Here is an 18,231-nt window from a genome sequence, read left to right as displayed (position 1 = left end):
AGGGAGATTATATATGATGTAAAACAGTAGTCATACTAACATTTATCATACAAAAAACATCATTTATCAAGGATAACGTTTCATTATTTAATTTCAGAGTTGACTTCACTACATGCAGATTTTTGTCAGAAAACCAAAATTGGAAAAATGACCAGTAATTACTTTAAAACCGACTTATTTTTTTTATTTTAGTTGAATAACATAACTACACTTACAACTCCAGAGCAGCATGAGGCTGGACAAAAATAATGTTCATAATAAACATGCACGGTGTAATAGAAGCACCAAGAACTAACTTAAATGGACAAATTCTGCATCCCATCGAAATAAAATGAAAAAAAAACCCATCATCAAACGTATATTTCATGAAAACAGTGACGGTCGAGCTTCATGCGATGAAGTCCAGAGGTCTGTTAAACCCACCCTTCCTGTTCATGTATTGCCTAGAAAATAAATATCAAAGAAAAAAAATACATTACATCACTGTTACCCTCGCAACACTCGCAGATGACATCATCAGGCACCAATAGGGGAGCTAGAATCTCTGCATAGAAACACCTGCAGAAGGTGATTGGCTATATTGACAATAGCGGTAATAGTGCTCAAACTGTAATAACTCCCCCCCTCTTTTTACAGGCATGTCATATCATACCTGTATTTTCTTTTCATGGTTGTATTGATAGCATAAGCATTGGTAGCTCCATCACTTTTCTTCCCCTGATTGAAAGCAGAACATATCTTGTCCAAATTTGACATTTCATCAGAATTTAGCAAAAACGACTCATCAAAAATGTGTGTTAACTTCAGGCTTGTACTATTTCAAAATTAGTTTAAACTGGGTCATTAAAAATACAGTCGCATTGTATTCTATATTGATGAATTTTATATAAATACCCAAATTTCCCTTCCTTGTGGTTTTACATCATAGACACTCACCTTAGTCGAATCAAATGTTGAAAACCCCATTAGTTTCATCATCTCAATTTCTTCTTCAGTTTTGCCTTGCATGTCCTCAGCTGTTCAAAAAAAATGTTTAATTATTTAGAATTTCATCACTGTTGTTGATAAGGTGAGGACCTTGTCAGTGCGGTGGATATCCAATAGAATCTGGAGTAAACATGTCTGCAGTTTTAGTTTAATTTGGTTGAAAATGGATTACCATGCAAAATACAAGCTAATATGTTATACAGTCAACAAAGGATTCACTCAAACCTGAAAGAACCGAACTGTCCTGATCTCATTTCCACAATACATATATTCTTTATACCTGATATTTGAATAGGCTTTGATGACTTCTCTTTACGGTCATCTTCACGCCTGTCTTTTTGCCTCATAGGAGAGAGGGAGTTGGAGCGAGGGCGTCGAGGTGACCTGCAAAGGGAATAAGACCGCTGCAGGAGGGGTTATCACAACTATTGACTGTAGAAATCACTGCACATAATGAAAAGTAGAATAAAAATGCCACTGTTTGTGTTAAGACGGACGGTATGTTACACAATACTCTGTCTGCAAAAGGTGAAACTCGGCAATCTATGACCCACCACCCATATGCTTTAGACCACATTAAAACATATTTGATTTAGCGTGATTGTGCCCCAACGCACTACGGGCTGAAGGCTGTGCATGCATCTCCTGGCAAATTCCTAACCTACAGGAGGCGGCCCTCTACTGGCTACCTCCGAGCTATAATTCTGCTATCAATGCACTGATTAAATAAATAAATAAATAAATAAATAAAGGTCTCCTGGGATTGATAGATACTGATCCATGGCTTCAAGACAATTGGTTCACTAATGATCGAGGATTAGGCCTTCAAAGTTGGCATCCAGAGGAAGATGAACAACTCCTGCTGCACTCCATTACACCAGAATAGTTAAAGCCATGCAGGTAAGTGAATAAGAATATGCAATAATGTTAAGCGCATGAAATAATGTCCCTCACTGAATAAACTGAGGATTTTTGTTGTGAAATGAGCCTAATTTCATTCCTTGAAGGTCCACGATTAAAAATCGATGATTAAATAATATTTCATCTATGTATATTTAACATAAATGTATTGAAAAAGACAATTATACCAAAAAACTTCACCTTGATCGCCGCCTGTGGGGAGATCGTGAGCGACTTCTCCTGCGTTCTCTGTCACGATCCCGTGAACGATCTCTCTCCCTTCTTCTTCGATCACGTTCTCGGGAAGTTGAACGTCTCCTCTCTGTAGACAAGAGAATTAAGTTTTACATAGGTATACAAGTGTAGGCCTTCCTCACACAAACACAAACACACACACACAACCTTGGCATTGGTTATTGATTATGCTAGGTTATGAAATCTATGTTTTAAAAGCCTATTAAATTCCCAGAGATGGTTTCAAGTTTGGCTAGGCAAGGTAACATAAGCACAAACAAAATCTGGCTAACTAAACACAAGTATAGGTAAAAGTAGCAGCATAGCAGTATATAGAAAAAGTAACAGCTGAAATGTCAACATGTTTTAAAGTATCCAATAAATTAAAATATATATATATATATATATATATATATATATATATATATATATATATATATATATATTTTTTTTTAATTTATTGGATACTTTAAAACATGTTGACATTTCAGCTGTTACTTTTTCTATATACTGCTATGCTGCTACTTTTACCTATACTTGTGTTATATATATATATATATATATATATATATAAATATATATATATATATATATATATATATATATATATATATATATATATATATATATATATATATATATTTATATAGGTAGCTTGAAAACTCTACTTGTATTTACGTTTACTTACTACAATTGCCAAAACACAGCACATCCTAACAACAGGAAGCCAATGTTAGAAACCGTGTGTGTTTGGAAAAAAAATCAAAAATTCTGAAAACGCATTAAATACACGGTATTATGTAGCAGAATTGACTATAATCATAATGTATATTTGCACGTTTCTAGCACCTTCCTCCTCAATCGACCAATGCAAAAAACGTACAAAATCATTACATGCAGTTTCTTACCACGCCTTGGAGGAGTTCGACTCCTGCTCCTTCCCATTTTAACCAGTCAAATGTTTCGTCAAAATATAGCAAGAACAAATCGTAAAAGGAGCGTAAAGCCGCTGAATTCGATATTTATTTTGATACTTTCTTACGTTCACCACCATCAGTGAGGAGGTTCCGCTTTAGCTAGTGACAACTTCCATTTAACATATTCAACGAGAGCGCCCTCTAGCGACTCGGGGCGGACCTGATTTAACAACCACGGATGACGACAGGACAGCAGTCAATGTTAAGCATTAATTACGTACCTAAAACCCAAGTTTTAATAGGCATATTCAAGAATTATAAGACATTCCTCTTAAGGAATGTTCTTTTGAGCAACCAGAATTTTGGGATAGTTACCAAACTGAAAAGAAGCAAAATAATAGTGTTCCATCAGTTGACTTGAAGACTTGAAATAAAACTTTAATGACATATATGGTAAACTTGCAACATTCACATACATATTATAATATAAATTAATCTAAATCATAGGTAAACATCGCATCAGCATTCATTTTGCACCGACTGATTTAAAACAGAAAGCAAGACTGCAGGTCATTTGCATAAACATACATGGAAAAATGGGGAAAGTGGAATGTTTCAGTGCCTTCAGTGTTTTCACGAGTCTTCGAGCTGCAATTACAAGCATATTAAATAGCCTCATTTGTTTTCTTGCAAGACAGTATGATTTTACCCAGCTTCCCTTTTCTTCATCATAATTCCTGCTATTAAAACATTTAGTCCGAGATGTACAATAAACAGCGTTCAGAGCACAATCAGTAGCTATCAGTATACACTTCTACATGTAATATAGTACATGTGCTCACATATACAATACACCTGCAATATCAATGTGATGTTTAAAACTAAACCATTACAAGTTGTTGTGATCGGTCAAGTGCTTTTCTGGAATCCTAAGGGGCGATTTCTGAGATGTGAATCCAATTGAGAATCATGTTCCATCTACAATAAATAGTGGTTAAATCAAATGTAGGTGACAATACATGAGGAATATAAAGTGTAATGAGTAGAAGTAATGGGTTGGAGTCTACCCAAATATTCTTTAAAGCCAAAAAAGTACAAGTGTGACCACAGTCAATATGTCTGTCATTAGTTTGCTATTGACTGTGTTTACACCGATCTGCAGTGATCGCTGTCTGTTACTGCATTATACACAAAAAGCATTTCACAGCAAAATACTATTGAGATCTGGCATGGACCAACTCAGGTTTCCACCTTTTCTTTCTGCTTCTTGCTCTTTTTCAGGAATGACGGCGGCTTGAACTTCTTTTTCTTCTTCGACGGGGACTTGCAGGGCGAACCTTCAGGTGTTTCGCCCTGTTGTTTGGCGGGCGTAGCGACCGGAGTGGAGTTGTCTTTCGTGGAGAGAGCCTTCATCCCTTTCTCCAAATCTTCATCCTGCTTCTCCTCTTCACCTCCATTCTGGATGACGGGTGATCCGGTCTTTGTGTCTCCTGCTCTCAGGGTTGTCCCAAAAATGCAAAGAAAAAGAAAACATTTCCCCAATCAGTCCGAAAGTCTGCAGTGAGGTTGACGCGGCAAAGCAAAAATGTACATCAGTACATCTGATTGCAGATGAGCATGCGCGCTTCGCGAGATGTGTGTGGTTTCTGTACTTACTAGTGAGACAAGACCAAAGCACCACAGGAGTGCCCTATGAATCATTCGCAGAGTAACACAGAAAAGGACAGACAGACAGAGGAACACAGGTACAGGAGATACAGTGGGTACAGGGACAGATGGATCTCTATCAACACTGATGACTTTGCTAGCAGAACATTGGGCCTTAAGAGTTAAGACGCAATCCGTCCGTGGCTCGAGTTGCTAAACTCGCTATGCATATTTGTTTACGGGTCGCTGAAATGTCCTCTTGAAAGTAAAAAATAAAACAGATAAGACTGCTGACTATTATAACTTCCTTTGACTGTCAAATATATGGGGGAAAAACCACAGACAATGGTCGCAGTGAGCTATTATGGTAAATTCATGCAATGAAAAAAATGATCACAGCGGGAATGAACGCTTGAAAGCGGGCAAAAACACACGGCAGTGCCTTGAGATAAGTTTTGTGCTAAACACCAATGTTGGGCTGATTTGTGGGCTAAACTCAACTATGTTCAGGCCATGACAGAAGTATTTCTAAAGGAAGAGACTACGTTTTCTAATGTCAAACCTGGTTCAAATTATCTTTCAAACCAAACCAAAAACATTGACATGTTCTTTTTTGGACTGTTTTGAGTTCTAAGCATGGTGATCTCACAAATGAAAGCCATATCTCAAGGTTCCACCTTTTAAATCAAATGAGCTTATCCTAAATTTAGTCTAACCTTTATAGAATGCTCTTGGTCCAGGCAGCTATACTTTATTAATTATATAAAGGCGATTTGGCGCGATAATGTTCTGCCTGTGGCCACTTTCACTTCACGAGGTCACCAATAAGAATACATGACTATAACTGTGTTCACTGTTTAAGGGTCGGAATCTACAGGTACTTGTGTATGGAGCTGTATTACACCTATTTTTTTTCTTTAAATGATCTTGCACTGTAAGTAGGGACATCCCACTTTCCAAAGGTAGTTGGTGACAACTTGGAGTAGTAACAAGGCCATCAGTGACCATTTAAAGAAAGGGTGTCAAACTCGGGTTGGTTCGCGGGCCACATTAACGTTCAACTTGATTTCATGTGGGCCGGACCATTTTAGATATAATATTTAGATTTTTTTTATATAAATGGATTAAAAGAACTGGATTAAAAGCCCTGAATATTCAGTTTTTTATAGATCTAAAACTGTTTATTTTAGCTTTTTAAAATATATTTTTAGATTTTACAAAATGATTTTTGAACTAAAAACAAAAAAATGATTAAAAAATTACAATTATTGATTTAAAAGGGGGAAAAAAATCAGGAAATTTAATATACATCTATACTCTTCATTTTAATTTGATCCTAAAACAGAAATTCGGCACTCATGATTTACTTTCCCGGGCCACACAAAATGATGCGGCGGGCCAGATTTGGCCCCCGGGCCGCCACTTTGACACATGTGATTTAAAGCATGAGGGTAAAAGCAGGAGAGCAGAATCATTAAGAATTGCTCATGGAAGACTTCGGCAGGCAGGCAGCCAGGTCACGAAGCCACGTTGCATGGCATGCAAGGCAAGCAGGAGAGTGCACCTCCAAAGCCTCACCTGAGAGGGTGGAGTGGTTAGGCTGAGGGCCATTTGTGGGAGAGGTAGCAGGGGACGCATCATTTGCCACCTCTTCCCCTACTTACACAAAGCACACACAGTAGTTACACGCTACCTAACGCTTCATTTTTTTAAGACTGAGGCAAATGTCCGAAATAGCAATTATCAATACTGTGGTATTTGTATAGCGATACTCAGGCATTGTGCTATCAAGTCTAACCATGAACCGAATCTAAAATTTACGTATATCGGCGGGCCGCTGAGTGTGAATGCATGACTGGGTATTTATCACAATAGGTCACATTAAATGGAAACTTAAAACGTGTCATTGGGCTACATTCCAAAGAGGAATACATCAAGAATGATCCTTTTGAGGAAACCAGCAAAATGTCATAAGACTAAACATACTTTTATTAAATGCAAATGCTGGCCAAATGAAACCTACCATCAGATCCAATGTCTTGTTTCTTCTGCACCTCTATGCGGTAGTCCTCAAGCTCCTGGTCTGTCAGTTGATTAAAGGGGTTGGGCATTTCAGGCTCTAGTGGGAGTTCAGGTGGGCTGACTGGTGACTAATGCAGACAAAAATAAAATCCTAGCTATTAGCAGAAGGGAACACTGTTGCCCTCAGAGTAATAGCAATCCAATGTAACTAACAAAAATAATCACTTCCATGGCGGATATTACATATACACATTTTAAATGTTTTTAAACTCACTGATATTATTCAGAAAACAACAGTAAGTATAAAGACTGCTTTACCGGAGGGCTATCATCCGTTGACACACTGGCAAGGACCTGAGACTGTGGTCCTGCTGTCTTTAAGTCTTGACGATTCTGCTGTCGGATCTGCGGGCGGAAGCATAAGACAAATCAATAATGTCGAACTTAAACACCGGCACATGGTTTATAGTTACACCGTACCTTGTTCCGTGTCTCGATCACTTCTCGAGGGTTCGTAAAAAGAGGCACAAACTGGTTTGGGTTTTCTATCTTGATAGCTGTACTACCAGCTTGTGTCATTTCCTCTGTCTTCATCCACTGAAGGAGAAAGTCAACAATTAAATAAAATTACCCCCCCCCCCAAAAAAAAAACCCAAACATTTTAACTTCATAATAGTGCTTCAGTCGTGAATTCCATCTCCCCCTTAAAGGTAAAGATTTATTCTGCCAGTAGAGAGCAGATTTTGCACTGCAGTAAACACTTTTGAACCCACATGCTTCTCTGCATTGCAGTGTGGAAGAACTAGGGAGACAATTCAATTGCTCTTTTGCCTGACCTCGGGAAAGAGTCAACATGGGATTGATTCCCACTCGGTGTCAGTGTGAATGGTCGTCTGTCTCTAAGTGTGCCCTACAACTGACTGGCGACCAGTCTAAAGTGTCGTCCACGACAAGGACAAGCGGTGTTGAAAATGAATGAATAAATAAGACTTTAATCTTACTGTGGCACGCTGTCCAGGACTGGCCTGTTCTTGATTGATTTTCTGGTAGGAATTGGGGGTGTTGAGCCATCGAGTTCTCTCCTGCTGCTGGCGATGGGTAAAAGGGTGCTGCTTGAGACCCAGAGGCAGGCCGTCGTCGTTGAACTGGTGGAAGGCGGTGGCAGTTGCAGGAACCTCTATATCCTTTCGTGTTTGTGACCGTGCTCTTTCCAGTAGCAATGGGAAACGGTAGGCATAGCCAGTACGGTAACCCTGGAGGAAAAAAGGGGCAAAAGGTCACATTTCACATGTAGCTCACGCACCCCTAATTCATAGCTAAATATAGAAGATTTTTATACCGGCTAAAAACTGTTTCTTTTAAACCGATTTGATACATTGACAGGGCAATGCATTTTCACTATTCACCACGTTGTTTCAGATGTCTGAATTGTGTGGTTTTTTTTTTAAACGGACTCACCAAATTATCTAAAGTTCTCATCAGGGCTTCAAACTCTTGTTCTCCAATGCGACTCTTTTGCATCGGGCCAAACTTAGAGCCAGCCCAGCCCACAGTGCCTGCATGACTGGGTTTATGGGTGGTCCGGTCAAGCAAAATCAGGTTCTGCTCCCCGCCAGCACTGCACAATGCTGATACCTGCAAAATAACAGTGAAATCCCAAAATGCTGCTACATTAGTGATTTTATCAAGATTTCCATGTTGGAATAACATATGTGTGTGTTTGTGTGCACCTGGATTTGACAGGCAGCCTGAATGTGGTAGATTGCATGGAAGGTCTCTTCCACAGACTCCCCCAGGGCAACTATTCCATGATTTCTAAGCACCAGTACCTTGACATAATTGAAATCCACAGCACAGTGGGATTAAAACAGCATTAATTAGGAATTCATTCTTCGCACCCATGAGTAAATGTAGAATAAAGCAGTACATTGCAGTCTTTTGTAGTCTGCTAACCTTGCAAGTGGGGCCGAGACTCTTCTGAAGCTCCACGCGGTCTTCCTCCACCTCCATTACTCCATTGTACTCATAATAGGCCACATCACCAACCAGCAGGGCTTCATGGGACAATGGCAGCAGGCCACACTTCATCGCTGAGACCTAAAGACAGACATTCTTTGTTAATTATCATAAACAAATACTCACTCTATACAATGTAGAGTAGAATTTTACTATTTACTATTTGCTACATTTGTTTCCAAGCTCATTAAGCATTGTGTCAGACTAAATGGTGACAGATGGGATGCAATGTTTGATTAAAGAGATATATACAAGAATGCCGGAATGACTTACTGCGGCGGTGGCTGGCGTGTGGAGGTGAAGTAAGCAGCGGGCATCCGGCCTGGCCGAATAGATGGCTGAGTGCAGGCTAAACTTCTCTTTGTCCACCCCAAGGTTGGTACTACCCTTCTCCACCATTTCACCCAAGATATTCACCTTGACCTGAAAATCCCATCACCAGCAATCTGCACTTAACATGAATACATTCTCTCCAGCTATGGCATCATTTCACCACAGTTAAATTCTAACACTCAAAAATTAGAAAAATAACCTAAACATAACATTTTAGTTTACCGAATGACACAAAAATATTACATCTATACAATATCGTCATCATTTGTCAACAAGGCAAGAAAGAATGTTTGGTGAAAGGGGGTATATTATATTAAATTGACCTTTAAAAAGCTGGGTAATAAAATACTATAAAAAAAATAAAATACTTATAGATGCTAGTAGTATATTAGTTAGTATTTCAACCAGCATGCTAAAAAGGCTAACACTAACCCAACCAAATAGATATTTGGACTGTATCTGAAGCACGCATGTCTAATCTAATAACTAACCAGGCTTGATCCAGTAACCTCACTGTACGCCAGGCCATCTGGGAGCATCAAGAAGTGTTCCTGTTCTTTGCTCACACGCAGCTGTCAAAAAAAAAGACAGACACGTCTGAGTATTTAAATCAAAAGTTTGTGTCCAAGTGTCAGATGCCATGACATCACCATCATTGAATTGAAAACCAGTGCAAAGAACAATGTTTCAAGTAGTAACTAAAAGCAAACTAACAGTGAGACAGGTGTGACTGATCTGGGACCAGCCATAGAGATCAAAAAGACGATGGAGACTGGCAAGCTTGCAGCGCATCAGTCGCTCTCCTTTCACCATGCTGCCTGGATCCCAGTTTTGGAGGTCATTAATGGGCGTTACCATCATCATATCTGTAAGCACATTCGGACAATGAAATAGTCAGACGCAAAGTCACATGATGGTCAGACTTTAATTTAATTTGTCTAGTGGGCGGGGCAGAGTAGACAATTCCTGCAGTGCTGTAGCTCAGGAAATATGATGGTTTCAAATTGATTATACTTGCATACTACTTTAATCAAACAGATCATTTAGAGTGAATATTGAGTGCCTGCTATTAAACAGTTCAAAATCAAGTCCCCCATATTAAATAACTGTGTTTGCCTGTGTCTTCGGCAGGTAATAGGAGACAAAACAAATGAGGTTGCTAGTGTTTACTGTATGTCCTTAATATTTTTTACATACTAGATGGGGACACTGGTAGTGCTGCAGGTGAGCCATGCATGGCCATGTAGTCGGCCAATTGCCTGAGTGCCCAAAGGTTGGATGAACTGCCGCCCTTCTTCATCTGTTCCTGGATCAGTGCATCCAGCTCCTCTTTGAAAGACTGAACACACAGAAAAAAACATGTTCAGGGGAAGGGAAAAAGAAGATGCAATGTTCTACGGTTTACCTCTTTTAAATGTGATTCAATGATGGAATTCAAAATAAAACTGCTTTTAATTGAAATATTCTTGTGGAGCATTGGCGTCAGTTTTACTTGCTCAATCACAATTTACAGTGCTGACTGACGAGAGTGCAGCATCAGCACAAATATGATATTTGAGAACAAATTGATTTTCTGACAGAGGCAAGACCTCATCATTTTATCCTTCTAGTGACAAGCTCTGTGGTGTACTTGCTTACATTTTATTATACTGTACGTGTGTGTAGACCAATCTCACCGGACTCTGGAGAAGACTGGAAACGTGTTTCTTAAGTTGAGGTTCAGAGCCAGTAGTCGAATGCTGAGGAGACTGGAGACTCTCAGGGACCCCGTTACTGGGGCTCCGCAGCACTGGGGTTTCCATCGAGGTCGGAGATTTGCTCATGTTTCACAGTTGGTATGTCACAGCGACGGCTCAGATGAGGACAACTGTCAAATATTTATTCTGAAACATAACAGCATTCATATATTATAGTTAGTTCCATATAAGAAGACCACAGGTAGTTTAAGACATCTGTCCACTGATTAAGTTTTAACCTATCCAAGCTGACGATAGTATATAGTTATATGACACTGTTTTAAATAGATATAATATACTGCTTTTCTTATCGACAAGAAAATACTGGAACAGTGAAATTTCATGGCACACAGAATATTTCTGATCATTAGTTTGCTTAGACTTTTGTTGGGAATAGGTCTGAATAGGCTGAAGTTTAACTGGTTTACTTGTCAATAACATTAAAAGGCTAATTTAAAAACAAGGTTTGTTTTCCTAAAATGATTGATGGTCAATATTGCAATGGCAAAAGGAAACAAGTGATACAATTACATACAGACAAGACCATAAGAACTATGAACATTAAGTAAAACTGCAAGTCAGCATGAATTGTGAAAATAAACAAGAGTTACCGTAAATATCTTTAGAATGGAGTGGAGGCCTCTTCTGGGTATACACACTAACTCACAAAGTGCTGCAGAGAGCTGATAAGGTCCCAAGACACCCCACACCCACACTGACCTAATTACAGTACACATAAAATAAGTCAACACTGCCTTTTCATCAAAAAAAATCTTTAAACTTGAAACATTGGTGGGTGATGAGAGCCCTGCAAAGGTCTACTAAAAACTAGCAGTGCATTACGTAGAACATCCAAAATCCCAGAAATCCTTTAAGATGCTTTAGCTTTACATGCACATGCATGTTGCCACTGTACTGTAAATGCATTCGTCTAGACAACAGTGGTTTTGGAAGCACAAACAGCAAATGGAATAATTACCTAAAGTACTTTTATATTGATTTTACTGGCCTGCACTTTCATTAGGCTACAACCAGGATGGAGTCATATCCCGAACTGCAAATAGTCTATTACGTTTCTCACAATGTATAATCTAATAGGTAATTCAATGAACGCCAAATTAAGCAAATATATTTTCTAGTATTTTATTGCTCCATATAAAAAATATTCAGATGTCGTACGTAAATCATTCTCCCATTAAAATAATAACAGTAGGGTATAAATACTTTGCCTTACAAAAATATTCAAACATACAATGTTCAGTAGCGTACCAGATACAATGCTGAACATGCAAGTTTACAGCAATTGGTTCAATAGTCACGCAAGTATCCCAAAAAAAGGATCACCGCGGGGGAGTAATATATTTAAAAAAAACAATCTCATAGGCTTTATGGCAGCAGCATGATGGATGGCTGGCTGCTTAGCAACAATCGCACGCAACGCAGCATCAGCACCAGCAGAGCCAATGACCATCTTAATGGACACCCGCAATATGTGGAGGCCGATAACCACGACACAGGCACTAAAACAGTCGTTGCATGATCACGAAAACTGGATCGTGCTCACCTAAATGCGTGACAAATGCAAGCACAGCACCCACGCGAAGACCTCGGACGGACTACATCTCGGAGTCAGAATGCGAATAAGCCACGAAGGCCGAGCCGGCATCTCTATTTACACTATATAACACTACAAAATGCACGAACGAGGGAAGCCATATTTTCCTTATTTGCTTGCTTTGTACCGCTCCTATCGTAAAACGAAAGGCGAACTACATACGCGCGTCAGGTTGCGCGAGGTACAACGCCCAAAAACACAAACACAGATGTTGCACGCAGGAAAATGAGAAGATAAGATAAGTGCACTGACCTCAGTGGCTGCTGAAGACGTCCTGACGACTTCCGCAGTCAAAGCAGGCAGATGTGCTCGGCTGCAAATCGGTTTGGGACAGCTAGGTTCCTTTGTCAGAGGACATGTAGCAAGCGAGCAAGTCAGTGGACCGTGATGCTTTTCATTGCAGAGTGCGTCGTGGACCAGCCCACGGCCACGCCTGTTCTATCAGACACGGTCGCACCGAAGTACCCGGTTTGAGGGAAGAACAAAAAATATGCAGTTTATTTTTGTCCGCTTAGGCTACCTACTAGGTTTGCATCCCCTTGAGAAACAAGGTTGCTCGAAAACACAGAAAGGATCGATGAAATCAGACACGAGTCGGACGCCCCTTGTGTTGGGATGTGGGTACTACAAGTTAAAATGCAGGGAATGCGTCATTAAATTGATCTAAGCTTTTGAGTTTATTGCAAAAATGTCAATTATAAATACAAATGTTGATAATAGTTTATTAATTCGGTTGTATTTAACGCATTGGTTGCTATTGACAATGATAGAGGTCCAACTTAGTCAACTGGGAGGACTGGCAATGAGTTTTCATCTTTGAGTGCCATTGACGTTAACAATTGACCTGTTAAATATTTTAATTTTTAACAAACAATTTTCAGATAACTGGGGCATAAAAACACGGGCTATTAGTGGTCAGATTGAAAAAAAAATGAAGTTATAGTCTGGAAAATACAGTGTACTATATTAAATGACATCATACGCAGACGTTTCACTATATACTAGTATTATCTTAATATTGCTCTACTCACACACTTGGATTTTGAACAGATAAAATGTTTAAAAAATAAATAGATAAAAATGCAAATACTAGTTTTGTAATTCTAACGACCAGTCTTGGTTTCGAGGCTACATTTTAAGAGTCTATTAACGACTGCAACTCGAACAGCATTGGTGCAAATGTTTTATTGATTCATTTTCAACACTGCTTTCCCAACAGGGTCACGGGAAGCTGGAGCCAATCCCAACTGACTTTGAGCAAAAGCAATGACCTTTATGCATTCAGAAGAGAGAAAATCATTCGCAAAAAAAAAAAAAAATTCCTGTGAATGTTACGCAATAACAACAGTACAGTGAGCTCTCAGAATGCCATTTAATGAACATTGTTTCAAAAAACAAAAGTGTACATATTTGCTTATCCCTGTCATTTCACATTGGCAGTGGAGCACTTCAGAAACAATGCTGTTATGAGGTAAAGGGAACTAAATATTTTTCTAAACTGAACAAAGCACGAGCTCAACGCTCCATTTAAATAAATTCGACTTATTTAACGCACATCCGCGTGAAACCAAGACTGTTTTCAATATAAATAAATTCAAGTTATGTTTCCAATAACATACTTTTTTTGGTACCTTAGTCACCTTCTAGCATCTTCCCGAAAATGTCTCCTCATAGCAATGACCCCTAGAAGGAAAACAAATATGGATTTGACTATTCTTGAAAAAAAGAGAAGTATTTAAAGCCAACCTGACAACTATACGTGACAATGTACACTTCAGAATTATTCCTTTGCAAGACAAAATTTCAATCATTTTAAAAATTAACACATTTTCAGGATGCATTAAATTACAGTAATACCTTGACATACGAGTGCCCCAACATGCAAGCAATTTGAGATGCGAGTAAAATTCCAAGCAAATATTTGCCTTGAGATATGAGACAAATTTTGAGATACGAGCATACGAGACAGCCAGGTGGCCGAGATGTGAGGCTGCTTATGATTTCTTTCTCGCCGCATCTCCCTCGTTCAAAGATATCTACGAGCACTGGGCGGAGCGTTGCATTTTTTCCCTGTTTTTTTTGCGTTAGTCAATGCAGAATTAAGGGGAAAAACAATGTGTCCAAAGCATGCCGGTGCAATAAAGGGTAATGCGAAGAAATGGCATATGATGACAATCAACATTAAGCTATAAATCTATCTCTTTCGGTCACTCTCTCCCCTCCGCGCACTTTGCGTTGTACTGAATAATGTCTCATTTTAGTAATAAACATAACCACTAATTATTTGTTACTTTGTTAAGTGGTGAATTACAACCAATAAAAGTATATTTTTCCATTGTAATATTGTTTTTTTGTGTTTTTTTCAGAGGGTGGGTATGAATTAATTTGTATTTAGTTGATTTCTATTGGAAACGTTGATTTGAGATACGAGTAAATCGGCATACAAGTTCGGTCCTGGAACGCATTAAGCTCGTATCTCAAGGTATGACTTTATACAGTACAAAAACACACAGAATTTGTTGTGTAAGTGTACATTGGGAGTCCTATTACAAAATGTGTGTAAAGAATGAATGAAACCGTTTCCAAGACTGGTTAACAAAACAGTACTTTACCAGAAGAGGGCACTGTAACACTTCATTAATCCACTTTCATCATTCAGATCATTTTTGGACCCCCGAAAAATGATGACTCAAGATTAGTATTATATTATCAAGTATATATACTAGTGCATACTATACATGAATATTTTACTTGAAAATTATTTAAGTTGTGGTCTTACTTTTGCACTCAAATACTTAATTGTACTGGTAATCATAAATGAAATGGAATTATTTGTCTATGAAAATTGCCATTTGATCATTCAGGACCTAAGAGCTCCAAGTTGAGCCTTTGGCAAAGCAGCAGGCATATCCAAGACTTAATCTCTCATCTTTCATTTCTAAATCAGTGAAGTGCTGAAAATTGCCACGTTTGGCGCTGGCCCAATCACAACTACTTCACCTTCAATCATGCACTTCAAAAGAGGGAAAAAAGTGAGCGTGAAAGCTTGTTTGTCTCCTTGTGCCCTGCAATCGACTGACAACACCCAGCTGCTGCCCATTGTTGGCTTCAGCACACCCTTGTGAGGATAAGCGGGACAGAAAATGGATGACTTATTTTCCAACTTAATGTGGTGAAAACAGCTTGAGCTCCTGCAAAAGCCAAGCAGCAAAAGCTTTTCACTTCCATCGAAACGTTTTATTCTCTCTCTTCTAAAACCCCCAAAGTTGCAAGAAATAGGTTTGACATTTTTAACCGCATGTAGTGTTTACTACACAAACTGCTTCGCTGCTTGACAGGAAATATAACATTTCACTTGAGGGCTGAACATTTCACATTCAGTTCACTTGCCTACCTTTTCGGGTAGGGTTGTTGCCTTGTTTAACCTCAAAATGAGGGACACGTTCGCATATTTCCTATACTCTGGCATTCAATAAAACAAAGAAGTGGCGTTTTACCTCGGATTGGTCAGGTGCTACTTGAATGATGAACTGGTATGAAGGAATAGCACAGTGTTGTAGCAGCACTCTCGCAAAATCTCCCCCTTCCGTTCCGGGTTCAGAGGGCATGGTGAAGCCATCGTTGTTGGTTTGGTCCTCCGACATATTCAGAAACTATCAGTGGAAACGACAAACAAAGTCATTCATTCCTTGCTTATCCAGATTTAGCATTATATTGCTTGAGTGGCATTTTTTTGGGGTGAATATCCTTCGTTTTGAAAGATGACAATACCAGTAGCTACTGGTTTTGGTGATATCGACCTGTTTTTACAGTCGGTTGTCCTCTACATATAAACACTTAGTTTGTCCTTTGTTCAATAATGCCATATAATATTATACATTATTTTCAGATGTGCGGCCCGGTGGATGAGTGGTTAACGCGTTGGGACAGTGGGACACCTGGGTGGAGTTTGCTTGTTAATGCCTGCGTGGACTTTCTCCGGGTATTCCGGTTTCCTCCCACATTCCAAAGACATGCATGGTGGGCTGATTGGACATTCTAAATTGCCCCTAGGTATGAGTGTGAGCGTGAATGGTTGTTTGTCTCCTTGTGCCCTGTGATTGGCTGACCACCAATTCAGAGTGACCCCCGCCTCTGGCCCGAAGTCAGCTGGGTTAGGCTCCAGCACCCCCTGCGGCCCTAGTGAGGATAAAGCGGTTCAGAAAATGAGATGAGACTTTCAGATGTAAACACCACTTTCATTTTTTTTCTTCTAAATAAGAGCTCCTATACTTTCTTCTAAAACACAAGTTGAACAAAACACAAAGCTATAAACAACATGGGTGTGAGACAAAATTGAAAGATTAAGACTAAAGATTAACTGCAAAAAAAGGACATACAATGTATAGTAAACCAAAATAGTTCCGATCGATAAAGAACAGTAAAATATAGACTTACATCTTCCAATCTCCAAAGATCACCGTCGAAGCCGTCAGTCTGGCCGTAGGCCATTGCGTTATTCAGGAAATCATTCTCCTTGGCCCGAGTCTAATGAAAAAGTACAGCTATAGCACTAAGATACTCGTAAAAAAAAAAAGAACATGATGGAAGAGCACAGAGGTCGTACAGTGTCAGTGTCTTGCAAAACTGCAAGAAGTAACCGTATGTACTCTGTCGCAGCTTTAAGGGTGTCTACTTTACTGGGCTTGCGGTCTGGTCGCATCAGTGGTACCATTCGCTTTAAGCGCGAGAACATGGCGTTAAGGTTGCGTATCTGCAAAATTAAAAAGAGTGACAATTACCGGAAGGTACCTTTCAGTAGGTGGTGGACTTTGGTCTCAGGTAGGGACCAGCATAAATCACTATTATTCACCATAAAGTCCAGTTTTATTGGTCAAATTAAAATGGATTTGGCATCCATCGTCATTAATGATTTGATGTTTACATAAAAATCTATGACTGCATCAGTCTCTGCTTAAACTGATCAACTGAGAGACATGAAAAGCACAGCCAAAAAGTGCACAAGGCCTCTACTGGCTCACTTGTAACTTGCAGGCAACACAGGCACCAGCAAGTCAGCAAATAACAAACCCTGATATAGTCACTTTGCAAGAGGGTTGTACATAATGACATAACAAAACAGCTGCAAACAAACGAATAGTACAATAGAGCAAACTGGTTTTGTCATGAAGAAAACAAGTCAGGAACACTGCACTGTTTTAGTATTACTATCATATAGAAAACAGCATTGTTGTGTTTAAGTTGGATGATGCGATTTTTATTTCCTCCCTTTTGCTAGGCCTAGTTAGTTTGCTGTACTTTTTTGTACACAGTTTTAAGTTGTAATTGTTAAATAGAGTGGGGCTTGCCATTATAATCGAAATTTCACGCTTGTTCACTCACCCGAAGCCGTTCCTTGGCGTTCACCTGTTCTCGTTTTCTCACACTTTCGTGAAAATCCTCGGCCATTACATAGAAGCCATTATCGACTCGTTTGAATTTCTCTATGTTACCATAAACCGGCAGAGCAGATTCACCGGTCAGACGCCTGAGAACGTCACTCATTAACACACCCTCAGGTACCTTCATTTTATCGATTAATATTTGCAATAATTTGCAGTTCCCGGTTGAAGCAAACTATTAAAGTTTCAAGCCGGACGAGCACCTAGAACAAAGGGAATTATTAATGAGGTGGAAGTCGACACCTGCGCAATTACTGATGTAATTTTGCACTCAGCACGAAATCTTGGCGAATTTGCTGTAATAAATGGGAACTCGGTCCCAAAGGGGCGTGTCCTATCGACCTATTCATATCCCAAACCAGGAAGTTATCGCTTTCTTCGCA

The 18,231-nt window shown here is 39.3% G+C and overlaps 3 protein-coding genes across 6 annotated transcripts; all 3 read right to left on the bottom strand.

Moving 5' to 3' along the window:
* Window positions 1-158: 158 nt before the first annotated feature.
* snrnp27 (small nuclear ribonucleoprotein 27 (U4/U6.U5)) lies at window positions 159-3,230 on the bottom strand. The gene is made up of 6 exons (XM_077601800.1): window positions 3,030-3,230; window positions 2,089-2,209; window positions 1,268-1,371; window positions 937-1,016; window positions 653-717; window positions 159-443 (listed from the first exon to the last, which is right to left on the bottom strand). The coding sequence occupies exons 1-6, from the start codon at window positions 3,064-3,066 to the stop codon at window positions 389-391; spliced, it is 462 nt and encodes a 153-aa protein (XP_077457926.1). The 5' UTR covers window positions 3,067-3,230; the 3' UTR covers window positions 159-388.
* Window positions 3,231-3,450: 220 nt separating this feature from the next.
* add2 (adducin 2 (beta)) lies at window positions 3,451-13,007 on the bottom strand. Of its 4 annotated transcripts, none has more exons than XM_077601789.1 (15): window positions 12,660-13,007; window positions 10,733-10,939; window positions 10,254-10,395; window positions 9,771-9,922; window positions 9,548-9,628; window positions 8,997-9,146; window positions 8,661-8,804; window positions 8,438-8,536; window positions 8,166-8,342; window positions 7,709-7,960; window positions 7,188-7,304; window positions 7,026-7,112; window positions 6,709-6,835; window positions 6,264-6,344; window positions 3,451-4,528 (listed from the first exon to the last, which is right to left on the bottom strand). In XM_077601789.1, the coding sequence occupies exons 2-15, from the start codon at window positions 10,877-10,879 to the stop codon at window positions 4,278-4,280; spliced, it is 2,007 nt and encodes a 668-aa protein (XP_077457915.1). In that variant the 5' UTR covers window positions 10,880-10,939; window positions 12,660-13,007; the 3' UTR covers window positions 3,451-4,277. The 4 variants fall into 4 exon arrangements, with proteins under 4 accessions (XP_077457915.1, XP_077457916.1, XP_077457917.1 ...); XM_077601790.1 differs by having other exon boundaries at window positions 10,733-10,923; XM_077601791.1 differs by having other exon boundaries at window positions 6,264-6,341; window positions 12,660-13,006.
* A 753-nt stretch (window positions 13,008-13,760) lies between these two features.
* Window positions 13,761-18,187, bottom strand: figla (folliculogenesis specific bHLH transcription factor). Its single transcript, XM_077599991.1, has 5 exons — window positions 17,790-18,187; window positions 17,014-17,160; window positions 16,845-16,934; window positions 15,905-16,060; window positions 13,761-14,090 (listed from the first exon to the last, which is right to left on the bottom strand). The coding sequence occupies exons 1-5, from the start codon at window positions 17,973-17,975 to the stop codon at window positions 14,076-14,078; spliced, it is 594 nt and encodes a 197-aa protein (XP_077456117.1). The 5' UTR covers window positions 17,976-18,187; the 3' UTR covers window positions 13,761-14,075.
* Window positions 18,188-18,231: the final 44 nt, after the last annotated feature.

The sequence above is a fragment of the Stigmatopora argus genome, chromosome 5, assembly GCF_051989625.1.
Source record: "Stigmatopora argus isolate UIUO_Sarg chromosome 5, RoL_Sarg_1.0, whole genome shotgun sequence".
Taxonomy (NCBI): Eukaryota; Metazoa; Chordata; class Actinopteri; order Syngnathiformes; family Syngnathidae; genus Stigmatopora; species Stigmatopora argus.
This window is presented reverse-complemented; position numbering and strand designations above follow the sequence as displayed.